This window comes from Tupaia chinensis, unplaced genomic scaffold, assembly GCF_000334495.1.
Source record: "Tupaia chinensis unplaced genomic scaffold, TupChi_1.0 Scaffold000098_2, whole genome shotgun sequence".
NCBI lineage: Eukaryota > Metazoa > Chordata > Mammalia > Scandentia > Tupaiidae > Tupaia > Tupaia belangeri.
The window spans coordinates 2,339,326-2,352,970 of NW_006159561.1; the positions used below are offsets into that span (position 1 = coordinate 2,339,326).

Below are 13,645 nucleotides of genomic sequence, written 5' to 3' on the forward strand. Positions count from 1 at the left end.
AAGAGGACAAAAAACACAAGAAGAACCACCATGGCCGGGGGGTTAAATGAGAGTGCTGATTGGCTTAGCTTGTATCACACTGCACCACTTAGTGGTCCTGATGTTGCATGAAGTTCAAGGAGGCCCTTACATTGGCTGGATCCTCTGTTGGCTTGTGGCCCTCTTCGGACACTTCAGGGGCTGTTGGCACAGACACAGGAAGCAAAGGGGATCTTGCCTTTCCAGCCAGCCCAAGAGAGGCTGTTTTAACATGAGTCTTGGGAAGAGTAGGCCCTGAAATAGAAAATACAGGCTGATGAAAGTAATGCATAAAACATTGTGGGGAGCAATCTCTCCAACACAGAAGCCACATTTTGTAGGTTGGTGCTGATTTCAGGTTACTGTTCATTATGCAGTGTAGAGACAAATTATGACACAAGAAATGGGCTCCTTTCATTCCCACTGAATGGAAGACGGATTCTGATTAGACCTCTCTAGATGAAGCTTCACTAGTCAAAAGTAATTGCAAGCAGAATCCAAGTCATGCTGTAAAAGGTTGTCTGGGAGGAGCTCTGGACCTTCATCATGCTCTGTGTGGCAGACAGGTTTAATTGGTGGCAGTCTCATCACATGATCAGAAACCCCTATGGAAGACCACCTAAAATAACCCCTAAATTGTACAGCAGAACCAAAGAAGGTTTATGGCATTAGAAACGATGTTTGCTCTGGTCTACAATTAGTATCAGATGCAATAGTAGAACAAAGTCCTTTATGGTTAACCTGACATAATCTCATTATCAATTATCTTTTAGAAAAAAAAGCAAGATATTTCTGTCCTTATCAGTACAGTTTCTGACAATAAAAGATATTCTAATGCTTATGAAAACCATTTGAGAAACTGCTGAGTTTCAACTAGATGACATTTCTGTCTACTATAAAAAAGGCTATCTTTTCTTTTGGCGTCTAAAATTTGCCTTATAAATCCTGTTTAGCTTATAGCAGCAACACAACTTTGTCACTATTGCCTAAAACAAAAACATTATAAAGGCTTATTGAATCAGATAGTATACCTCCCATAACTAAGGAGTTTTGCCATTCTTTTTTTTTTTTTTTTTTTTTCTAAAGAGAGATTTTTTTTCTATACTGCACTTACGCTCACTGGAGAGACAGAGAGTATTGGAGAGACAGAAAATGAGAAATCACCCCACAGGGGGAATGGCTATGCCACAATCCCTTCTCTTCCATTCTTCCATTTCTCTGGTGAGTGCACATGCCCTATGACAAAAATCTCTTTCTAAAAAGAAAAAAGTACATTTAATTGACAAAATAGAAGCAAAGTTATTTGCTGCCATTGATGTGTATAGTAATGTCTTTGTCTTGACTGCTAATGCATGGTAATCATGCTGGAAAAGATATGTAATACACTGAAAGATATATGTGATTAACTGTAATGTTAAAATTAAAAAAAAAAAGAAACTGGCAGGCAGAGTCAGGGTTTACAAGATCTATTTAACTCCACTGAGCAAATGAAGGTTTTTATCACTAATGTGTTGGCCTAGCCCATCTAAATTAAATGGGATTCTTAAGGAAGCAATATAAATAAAATCTAGTTAAGGCTAAATGTAATTTGAAGATACAATCTACGGTAGACCCCCAGTTACCCATAGGAGATCCGACCTAAGACTCCCAATAGATACCTGAAACTGCAGGTAGTACTGAACGCTACATAATCCTATGTTTTTTCCTATCCATACCTACATACATACCTATGATGAAGTTCACTTTATAAATTTATTACAGCAAGAGACTAACAGTGATGAATTAGAATAGCAATACTGTAATATAAGTTATACACAGTAGTTTCTCCCTCTTTCTAATTTTTTTTTTTGAGAGGTTTTTGCTATAGGGCGCGTGCGCTCGCCAGACAGACAGAGACAGACAGAGAGACAGAAAGTGAGAAATCACCCTCCAGGGGGGATGGCCACGCCGCAATCCTTTCTCCTCCATTCTCCTCTTGGGATCTTGGGCACACACGCACATGTGCCCGGCGTGAGTTCTAAACCACTGGGTACAGGACACGAACCACGGTCGACTACGTGGGAGTCCAGTGACATAGCCATTACGCTAACTGCTGGTTCGCATCCCTCTTTCTAATTTTTTGTACCATGCTTACTTTTCCTGTGTTAGAGAAGAGATGGGATGGGATGACAGGAGATTTCAACACACTGCCAGAATGGTGTAATTTAAAGTTTATTAATTATTCATTTCTGAAAATGTCCATTTCATATATTTAGACCATGATGGACCACAGGTAATTGAAACCTCAGAAAGTAAAACTGTGGAAAAGGAGAGACCACTTGTATTTATGGTATCATTATTTCTTGTGACCGAGTTATTATTGTTTAAAAGAAAAAAGCAAACTTTCATAAACCCCCACATTCATGTAAACTATTTTTATTACAATGATATTGAAATATATACAAACATAAAACTTGTCATAAGCTTCATAACTTGTCATTGTTATGCTATGCTATAAAACCAAACACATTTGGAAGTTAAATAGAAAAGCCCTATAAAATAATGCAATGTGAATTATCATCATTAATTTAATATGATGAATGAGGTTGTTGGTCTATAACAAAATTGCCACACAAATTTAGCTCTGGTGCTGTGTTTCAATCATTTTGTGTTGTCCTTTACGCTCAGTTTTCCTTACCAACATTCTCCCGTTGAATGATAGGCAAGTCTTTCAACCATACAAAAATCATAATGTCAAGCCATTCATGTATTCTGTTCACCTCTCTTCTTTCCTTTTTAACCTCGGACTATAACCATTGAGTTCCTGGTGCCCTCTTTTTCATAAACCCAAATACAAAGGCAAACCCTAAAAACCTTGGCTGAGGGTTGCTACCGAATGAACCTCCGGATGCTCTGCCACATAGTGAACACTAACATCATTCACACTAATATGTTAGATTGTTATGATTGTTATTTAAGTGAAGGCTCAAAGTTTAGAAAACAAATTCACAAAATATAAAAGTTTAAAAAAGAAGAGTGGGGGCTGGCAGGTGAGGTAGTTGCAACGCTAGACTCCCACATGGCCGGCCATGGTTCAAGTCCCACATCTGGCAGCCTGAAGATTACAACCAAAAAAAAAAGAAGAGTGAACCTTGAGAATGTATGTATCTATCAAACCACTATTTCTATTTTGAGTTAGGTTACCTGCATTATCTTTGTATATCCTTTTAGAATGTTTGCGACATTCTGATTCAACCTGACTTTAACTTTATTGTCTCAGAAACTGTTCCTCTTAGCATCTTCTGGGAGCCACTTATTATTCCTCTCTGTGTTTAAAAGAGAAATAACATAATAACCACTGCTTCTTTCTGTACAGATCTTCTTGCTATACACAGCTATTTATTTTTTTAAATTGTACTCACTGGAAAGAGAGAGAGAAAGAGAAAGAGTGAGAGAGCGAGAGAGAGCATGAGAAAACATCCCCCAACGGGGAGTGGTCACACTACAATCCTTCTCTCTCTCTCCCTCCTTCAAGACTTTAAGCGCTCACACAAGCACATTAAGCATGTGTGCCTAGCATGCTTCTCAAGCTCCTGGACTTGAACTGTGTAGTGGATCATGTGGAATCTGGCTGCTTTAACCATCATGCCACAGGCTGGCTTCTGTATATAGTTTTTATTTCATTTTTGAGCTAGGCTCCTTTGATCATAAAATGTACTTATTTTATTTATGTTTTTCAGTTTTTTCAGAAAAATTTAAAGAACTTAATCACTGCTGAAAAATTTATAATTGGACTGTTACATATAATGTTGTTTAACACATACTGAAAATCACATCACTTTAACACAGACATCTACCAAGAAAACGTGAATGCATTTACAAGACAAATTAAGTGACATTGGCATAGTTTAATATGTCAGAACCCCAAGTGGGGCAGTGTTTTAGAAATCATGTAAGAATAAAGATTCTTTTAGCATTTAACAAACTGTTTTATATAATTCCCTAACACTTACTGGGTTGTTGGAACAGTCATAACATAATTTTTTGCTATGTAAAAGTGCATCATGACTTTTCTGACAACCCAATATTTTATTACATTTTGGGGTCAGCCTTTCCTGGAAGCAAACTGAAATCTTAGGCATGGTCAAGTTATCATAAGATACATAGATTCTTATATTTTCTGCCAAGGATTCCAAACACTTGGGTGTATTATATGGCATGTATCATCTTTGTTCACCATACTCATGTTATTATAGTAAGACACAGGGATGCCTAAGGAGGACCAGAACCCAAACTAATTAGAAAGAAGATTGCTGTAATAACTGATTTTCCTCTAGTGTCCAGGCAAGAAGTACATTCAGAATGTACTGTTAAACAATGTATAAGACACTGAGCTTTACAAAAGGAATTGAAGACATTGTTTCGGCTCAAAGACCACACAGTGTTTAAACCTCAAGTGACTGCCTTTTATTAAGAAATATTCATAGAAATCACGAAAATTTAGAATGCTGGAATCTCTGGGGCTCTCAGAGTTCATCTAGTGACCTTCCCCTTTATTTTGTTGAAGAGATCACAGGGGCCCCTGGAGATCCAGAGATCAAGGTGGAACTAATTTCAATAAAATTCTAGTAGAGGCAAAGAATTTGAACAGGCTCCCAGAGTTCATTACTGGCAGGATTTAACCAGTGTTCGCAACGGCCTTAAATATTTTTCTTTTCTTTTCCGGAAAAGAAAGTTAAAGAGAAGAGTAAGAGAGAAATTTCCCTGGAGAAATATAGTCATAGCTAATTAAACAACGTTGGTCTCAAAACTGCCCTTAAATAAAGGGGAATAAATATTTTGAAACAAAGATTTTCATGCAAACCTCCTGGCTTGGGGAGCTGACACCAAGCTCTCAGCTATGCATAATTCCATCCCTGTACCATGTTTGTCATTTATATCAGTTCAGTGTTTTGACTCTAAAACTCAGATGTTTTTAAGCCCAGACGTGGTGAAACCTATGTCCCTACATGCTCACCAAACTGTGCCTATTCCTCATGAACTTGTAGCCTACCATGTGTAATAGGCTGCTTTTTCGATTTTTCAGTCTGTACTCCTCCTATCCTTCAAAGGCATTTTGAGATACATCGTAATCCTTCACCTCGTGCCTGAGACCTCACCAGCTCCCTTCCTCAAAGCAAAAGTATCTACATTCCAACCAAACAGTTGATCTAAAATGATGAGTCTCATGGTATGTTCTATGTGCCAATGAGAAAGGAATAGTCAGTCAGTCATCTGGCATTTGGCTTAGTGATGAGGCCTGGGAGCTTGGTTCAACCTGAAGAGGACACTGAGTGCTGGCCCTGAAGCTCATGGTTAAGGAATCTGATCCCCCATGGCCTACTGCGTGGTTTGGAAAACATGATTGGTGTACCTGTGCCCCAAATCTCAATAGAATGGGGAAACGGAAGAGAAAGGAGCATGGCATAATCATGGCCCATGGGGGGTGCTTTCTCTCTCTCCCATTCTCTGTTTTCTGTCTCTGGTGAGCACACATGCACTCTGGCAGTTAAATTGTGTTTATATTATATATATATATATATATATATACACCAACCAAACCCAATATAGATGTGAAAAGGACACTGAGAATCATCTTGTTGTCTTTCACCTCTGATAGACTATTTATCCCAAACTCATTACTTCATAGCTTTTTCCAAGTTGAAATACAGACAGGGCTTTGCCATACTTCCTTGGATACTATCCAGCCTTTCTATCTTGTTTTCAGAAGCCAATGGGAAAGCCAGCCTTGTGAATAGTGCTGCAATAAACACAGCAGTGTTTATCCCCTCAATAAATGGCTTTTCTTTTTCTTTCCTTCAGGTACATATCCAGTCATGAGATTGCTGGATCATATGGTCATTCTATTTTTAGTTTTTTGAGAAGCCTCAATATGCAAAACAAAACAAAACAAAATAAAACAAAACAAAAACAATAAAAGAATAAAATTCTATCATCTGCAACTACAAGAATAAGCCTGAAGGACATTATGTCAAGTGAAATAAATCAGACACAGAGAGACAGATACCACGTGTTCTCACTCATATGTAGAAGCTAAAAGAGCTGATCTCATGAAAGAGTAAAATAGAGGTTACTGGAGGCTGGGAAGGATTGTAGGAAAGAGGAGAAAGAAAGGCTGGTTAACAGGTACAAAATTACAGTTGACAGGAGAAATAAGTTTAGTGTAGTAAGGTGACTACAGTTGTACATCTCAAAATAGCTAAAAGAGGATGTTTTAAATTCTCAACACAAAGTGATGATAAATGTTTGAGGAGATTGCTATGCTAATTACCCTAGTTTGATTATCACACATTATATTCATGTATTGAAATACCATGCTGCACCATATAAATATGTACAATTACTATGTGCCAGATACAAATAAAAATTATTTAAAAAAAAAGGAGGAAAAGTCAACTACTTTGTTTGCATATTCCTTACCTCACCTATTCTTGGTGCTTCCTTCTTAGGGCCTGATAGACTTTGCTGTGCCCTGGAGTGTTTTCATACATGGAGAAAGACCACAATCCTACCCTCTTAAAGAACTTATTGGAACCAGCAAATGGTGTAATGGATATGTCACTGGACTCCCATGTAGCTGACCACAGTTCAAGTCCTGGACCTGGTGGCTTAAACTCACGCTGGGCGCATGTGTGTGTGTGCCCAAGATTCCAAGAGGAGAATGGAAGAGAAGGGATTGTGGTGTGGCCATCCCCGCTCGGGGGGTGATGCCTTGCTTTCTTGTCTCTCTCTTTCTGGTAAGGGCACATACCCTATAGCAAAAACTTCTCAAAGAAAAAAAAAAGAAGTTATTTAAATAGTAACAATTAGGGAAACAAAAAATAAAAACAAACAAATAAAAAGGTACTTCAGGATGTTAAACTCTGTCCTCTAATGACATAAAATGATAGAACTTTGACTGCTTTTCCGATGTTGGTAGATTTAGTTTTTTTGTATGTTTTGTTTCTAGGTTTTTATAATAGGGCACATGTGCTCACCAGACAGACAGACAGAGAGACAGGTGAAAAATCACCCCCTAGGGGCATGGCCATGCTGCAGTCCATCTCCTCCTGGGATTTGGGGCATGCACACACATGTGCATAGCATGAGTTTTCAAGCTACTGGTTCCAGGACTCAAACTGCAATCTGCTATGTGGGAGTTCAGCCCCTTCACCACCATGCCACCTGCTGGATGCAATAGATTTAGGTCCTTAACCTACAGGGAAGATGTCATATTTTATTCTTTACAGTGGAATATTGGACTTACAGTGATAATTAGTCTAAGCATGAATGATTTCAATAAAACATTCATAAGTCTTACCAGAAGAATGTATCAAAACAAAAGGAAAGACAAAGATGAAAAGAATCCCTCTCATGGCTACTAGCTTCTTCTTTAGTGTAATAGTAACCTGACAGTCAAGATCCTCAGAAATCTATCCCAAATATCAGAAATGACTTACAGAATGTGATTGAGAAAACTCATACTTTTTTGTTTTTAGTTTTTGCCACAGGGCATATGCACTTGCTGGAGAGAGACAGAAAAAGTGAGGGGGGAAATTGAGAAATAATCCCCTCAGGGAGGGATGGCTATGTCACAATCTCTTCTCCATTCTCCTTTTGGGATTGTGGGCATGCATGCATATGTGTCTGGCATGACTTTCAGGTCACCAGACTGGGACTCAAATCACTGTCAGCCACGTGGTAGCCCAGTGCCTTACCCACTACAATAACTGCTCCTCCTGAAAACGCATCTCATTTGGAGAGAGGGAGCTAAGCACATCTGAAAGTGTTGTGCAGAGAGAAAACTAACAGTGAGGTTCTGAGGAATTGGAAAAATGTACCTTCTCTTTGTAGACAGACCTAGAAAAATGAGGGAGTTCCCAACTCTAAAGACAAAGTGAATGTCATAACAAAAATGCTTTATTTCTTCCTTTATTATTTTTCCATGACAGTTAAAAATGTATGACCTATGTAATAAATTCCAAACATGGGATAGTGGTCAAATGAATATCCAACTACTGAGGAAGCGTCCTAGTCTAGAACTAGACACAGTATTAGTTTTGTCACCTTGGGGCTAAATAGCCCGATTTCTTTGGATCTTGGATTCTTCATATCAACAAAGGTTAAACAATTTAATCTTTAAGCTATTAACTATAAAAATTGTACAATAAAGATGATAGCTATTCTACCTGTACTTAACTTTACATTTGGAATCTGTCTCTTGTTAAAATTTAGTAATAATTAGTTAATATGTTGATAAAATGAATACAAAAAAATCTCTAGCAAGTGACTACTTAACTCATAAATTACAATAATTGGATTTTAAAACAGTGCTTTATAGGAAAAGAAAAAGTATCTTGTCTTTTTTTTAATGATTAATAAAGAGCTCTAATGACAATTACGTTTTTGCTTTCTTATTTTAAACATGGTTTAACCAAAAACAGGCCATATTGCATTCTGTGATCCATGGTTAACTGAAAAATTTAAATTTATAAATGCTTAATCTAAAACCACTACAGAATTTTCCCTGCCCAGGGTATACATTGGAAAAGCATTTCAGCAACCCTTTGGTGGATTGTCGAATGTCGATGCGCTACATAAATGCTTTTATACCAATAGACGACTAATTAAGTGAACACCACTTTGGTTTTAATGTTATCTCCTCAGCAGGACCCACTAAAGGGGAGAAAATACAATGATGCTGGTGTTCTGAGATGGGCCAGTGGTGTGCATCAGGTGGAGATGAGCAGCCACAGCAGAACTGTGTTAAGCTTCGTTTTCACAGTACAGTTATTAAACATTTCATTTGCTCGTTAGGTGCATAATATATGACTGCCAGGTGCAAACCCCTGCTAGTATCTCCCTGCAGAATGTTCTCCCAAGTAAAATGAGAAACACTAGACGAGGCTGTAGCAGGAAGGGAATGAGCAGCCTCACCTGGGTCAGCTCAGAGGCCAACGTGTAACATAGTTTTAATTTTAAAATTAGCTCACATCCTTGCTTACCCTTTCCTACTTTATCTTTCACTCTGTCAGCCTTGTAAATAAAGTTAAAATAGGCGGTTTTGAAAAACCGTGGGTTGAATATGTCCCCTAATATTGCATATGTTGAGATTTGATTGCTATCATGATGATATCAGAGGATGGAAAGTTAATTCAACTATGGGATTAAGAGATGGTGCCTCTGGGAGGATCAGGATTAGATAAAGTCATCAGAGCCCATGAATGAAAAAAATGAGGCTTTATAAAAAGAGGGAGAGGGGGCCAGCAGGTGGCATGGTGGTTAAGGAGCCGGACTCTCACGTAGTCTATCGCAATTCAAGTCCAGACACATGCTCTTGCCCTATTGTCATGTGATGGTCTGTGATGCATTGAAACTGCAGAGAGTCTTCATCAGAAAGAAAATACCCTTGCCAGATACTGTCCTTTGATCTTGACCTCCCAAAATGATAACCTGAATAAATCTTTATAAATTACCCAGTCTATGCTATTCAGCTACAGCAACAGAAAAATGGACTAAAATGACTGAGTTCTCAGATCTATTTTGTCTTTGACTGATTCTGTGATGCCAGACAAATGAAAAGGCCTGAGTCTAGTTTCCATGTGAACCATAGTATTTTTCTTACATGTATTTATTATTAAATAACTAGTCTGTGCTCAGGTTATCTGGGGGAATAAGGAAGTGTCAGATAGTCATTTATACTTCTCACATGTAAAGAGCTTTTGAGCTCATGGGGGGGGTAAGAAATATGTATGGGAAATGTTGTAAGACCCTTTACCTTTTCATGTTCACAAATATTGAAAAAAAGAGAGCATCCACATTTACTTAGACACAATAGTCCCAGGCATTCCTCATACATGATTGAATTTCAAACATATAAGTTTTTGCATCAGTTTTAAAGAATTTTAGGTTGATAAATAGACATAAATGCCACCTCTAAGAAGAGAAGCTTTGTGCTTTTTTCCCCTAACTGTTCCCCTTGTCCTGGAAGATAGAGGAAACTACACATCTGCCCACTGTGATGTGCTGATGAGAGGCCACTGCCTGTCTCTCTAATCCTTTCTACTGCCGTGAAGGAGGGGACTACTCTGAGTCACAATTAAGGTAGCAGTCATTGGGTCATCTCTCTGTGAAAAGTGAGAGGACAGTATTAATGTGCTTAAACTACTCAAAAGCTTAAACTGCTTAAGCTTGGCATAGGTAACCCCTATTCTATGGCCTTGAACTTCCTGAAGGCCAGATCCCAAACTCTATGGCTTTGAATCTCCTAAAAGATGCCTTTGTTAAACAAATGAAGCAAAGTCTGACTCTAGCAGGGCAAGGCATGTCTCTACTAATTTTTTCCAGTTCCTGTTGGGCCCAGCAGTCTTGTAGTTTAGGAGGGATGAAGAGGCCTCCCAGTTACTCTGACTCAATCGTTTCATAAAGCTATGATTCTCTGGAATCCTTGATCCCCGTTTGGTTATCAGCACTGTGTATTATTTCCATGAACTGGAACCCAAAGAGAGAAAAGGTAAAACTTAGGTACCCACTCCCTTCCACCGGCACATAAAATATAATAAAACACTTCTACCCACATTCTCTTATATGCTATGTAGTATGAAAGTTTTTAATAATGCATATCAATAATGTATAGAGATAGGAAAATTAAATTTCAAAGAAGATAAGGTACTTACTCAAAGCCACTAAACTGGTAAGCGGAGCTTGAATCCAAGACATCTATTATTAACTTACATGCTCTGTCTTAGACAAAAATAAATAAAAAGAAAATTCTACAAAGTAGGCTTTAGTCAAAAGAAGAGTGAAGTGGACCAAGCTTAGTGCTGGGGAGGGAAGGAGAGAATGAGAGTGAGACTGAAGGAGAGGAGAGAACAGTCATAGTAAGTGATGGAAGAGGGGGAGAGGAAAGAACAGGAATAAATGAGCACTCCACACCCTCTTCATTTTGAGGACAGCTAGACTTGTGTTTGCCTAAGTGATGAACCAATGTAAACATAGCATCACAGAAATGAAAACTTCTGATGTCCCAGGAAAGAATAAACATACGGTTTTACATATGGTTTAATCTCTTGCTTTAGTTTGAATAATACAGATTTTCTTTAGCTATCTTTCCTCTTTTTTGCACCCCTTCTTCCCTTTGGAATATTTCTCCCCATACATTATCCTCCATACTTTTCTTAGATACCAACAACCATCTTGCAGACCAACATTATTCTGTGTTATAGAAAAAGAAAAAAAAAGATTCAATAATTTAATTAATGACAAATTGTTAGTAACTAATTACCTTTCCCATCTTGTGTTTATTTACATTTTTAGAGATAAATGAGAGAAAAGGTGATATAAGAAATGCCCCCCCCCCCAAATTGCCAGAGGACATGTATTTGCTCCAGAGAGAAAGAAAAGGAGAGAGAGAATTCACTCCCAGTTGGGTGTGGTCATGTAATAACTTCTCTATTTCTTCTTCCTGTTGTTTTTCAAGACATGGGGCCAGGGCTGGGACTTGAACTGTGGTGGGTCATGTGGGATCTGGCTTTCCTTAACCACTAGCCTATGGGGCTGGCCCAAGAAATGCTTTTCTACTAAAGAGTTTTGTTACCAATGCATACACCAGGATAGGTTGGGTGTTTTTGCTTCCTAGAACATCCTTCAAATCTGATGATGATGTATATTTTCATGTATTATAGGATGTATGCAGTTCCTGGAGAAAGAGAGAGACAGAGTGAGAGAGAGAGGGCGAGAGAGAGAGCGAGAGAGAGAGAGAGAGTGTGTGTTAGAAAGCACCCCAGGGGGGATGGACATGCTGCAATCTTCTCTCCTCCTTTCTTTTCTTGGGATTCTGGGCACACATGCATATGAGCCCAGTGGCTCACCGAGTCCAGGACTCCAACTGTGCAGTTGGCCATGTGGGATCCAGCCATCTCAATCACCATGCTGCCTGGCTGGCCACTGATGCTGATAGCTTTATCAGCTTATTATCTCCCTCTGAGAGTAGAAGCTATTAGCCGACTTGTTTGAATGACTAAATAATAATATAATAAGTCATCTAGTTCTACCCTGAGGTAATACCAAGATGTAGTAATCTCACTTATAAAGACATGTACTTTCTTAGTTCTACTATTTGTGATTTGTTGTACCTTCATATCCTTGCAAATTGAAATTTAACTCCTGAATTCATTGGGCACATCAGAAGCAATTTAACAGTGATCAAAGAAAATAACAGTTCCCAAAACACTGGAAGAGAGAAAGTGACAACCTGTGTTGGATACACAAGTTTAAATATTGTACAGATCAGGTAAAACCATAAAAATCCTCTATACAAGAGAAGTGTTTATTTTGTAGTTTATAGTGGGTAAGAGAGCCTTACAGAAGGATTTAAATGGTGCTAGCATTGTAAACTAGTTACTGTATAAAGTGATGTTAGGAAAATAAATGACTAAGCAAAGTATGGCTAAGAAGTTGCAGAAGATTGCTAAGAAGTCCAACAAAAGGAGGACTAAAACATTGCCCAGTATGTTATTCTGTTCTTAGGACCTACCCTGTGCCGAACTTACAGCGAGTAGAACTGACAGGCGCCATACTGGACTGGAATTTGTTCCTGTCAATAATAAGACTGAGACAGACAAAAGCAATAACATGCAGATGAGGCTGCAGAGACTGTGCACTAATAATTCTTGTTCTTGCTTCTTCTGGATTTGTAATTTTAAGAGAATAAAACAAGTTTCAGGGAAATCACCAATGATCATGAGAAATGAATTTACTAGACAAGGTTAATCATTTTTTCTTTATCTTGATAATTTTTTGAGGTTCCTAAACCTCAGGAATATTAACAAAACACCAAAGCAAGCCAACCCAAAAGTACAAACTTGAAACTAAACACCTGTGTTTTATCGGCAGGTTCTTATCATTGAAGTGTAAAGATGTCGATTTCATGTTATTCCATTACTCACTTTAAGAGATCTACTTTGACTTTGTTTTTCATCATACAACGTCTAAGTTATAAGTGCCCCTCAGTTTACTTCATAAATAGTCCAGATGACTTTTGGGATACTTTGTTATAAAAGGGACATTTTAATCCTTTGTCCAAATCTAATTCTTCAATATCCTCCCCAACTTTTCTACCCTGTTTTCAACAAGTAGCAATGAGTTTGGGCTCATTAATTAAAGTTACTATGATTTTGATGTTTTGTGCTCTTGGTAGAAAAATGGTCAATTCTGTTCTCTACAAAAATAGGCTTTAAAAACTATGATCTCATCTTTGCTGATATCCTAGTGGTAAAACTTCAAAGAAATCATATTTTTTCTTTTTAAATTTTTTAAGAAGTTTTTTCCATAGGGCACATGTACTTGCTGGAGAGAAGCAGAGAGAGATAGTAAGAGAGAAAGTGAGAAATCACCCCCTGGGGGGATGCCCACTCTGCATCCCCTTCTCTTTCATTCTCCTCCTGGGATTTTGGGCACACACATACACATGCCCATCATGATTTTCTTTTTTCTTCTTCTTCTTATTTTTTTTAAAGAATAATTTTTATTTAACTTTATTTTAAAATTTATTTTAATTTGACCAGAGAGGGAGGAAGGGAGGGAGGGAGGGAGGGAGGGAGGGAAGGGA

The 13,645-nt window shown here is 38.1% G+C and overlaps 1 protein-coding gene across 1 annotated transcript in view; it reads right to left on the minus strand.

Annotated features, from left to right (window-relative positions):
* Positions 1–13,645, minus strand: part of DCC (DCC netrin 1 receptor) — a 521,919-nt gene that overhangs the window by 8,653 nt on the left and 499,621 nt on the right. Inside the window, exon 23 of the mRNA XM_027769938.1 lies at positions 131–273. Coding sequence (XP_027625739.1) covers positions 131–273 — 143 coding nt within the window. The remainder of the gene's footprint in view (positions 1–130; positions 274–13,645) is intronic.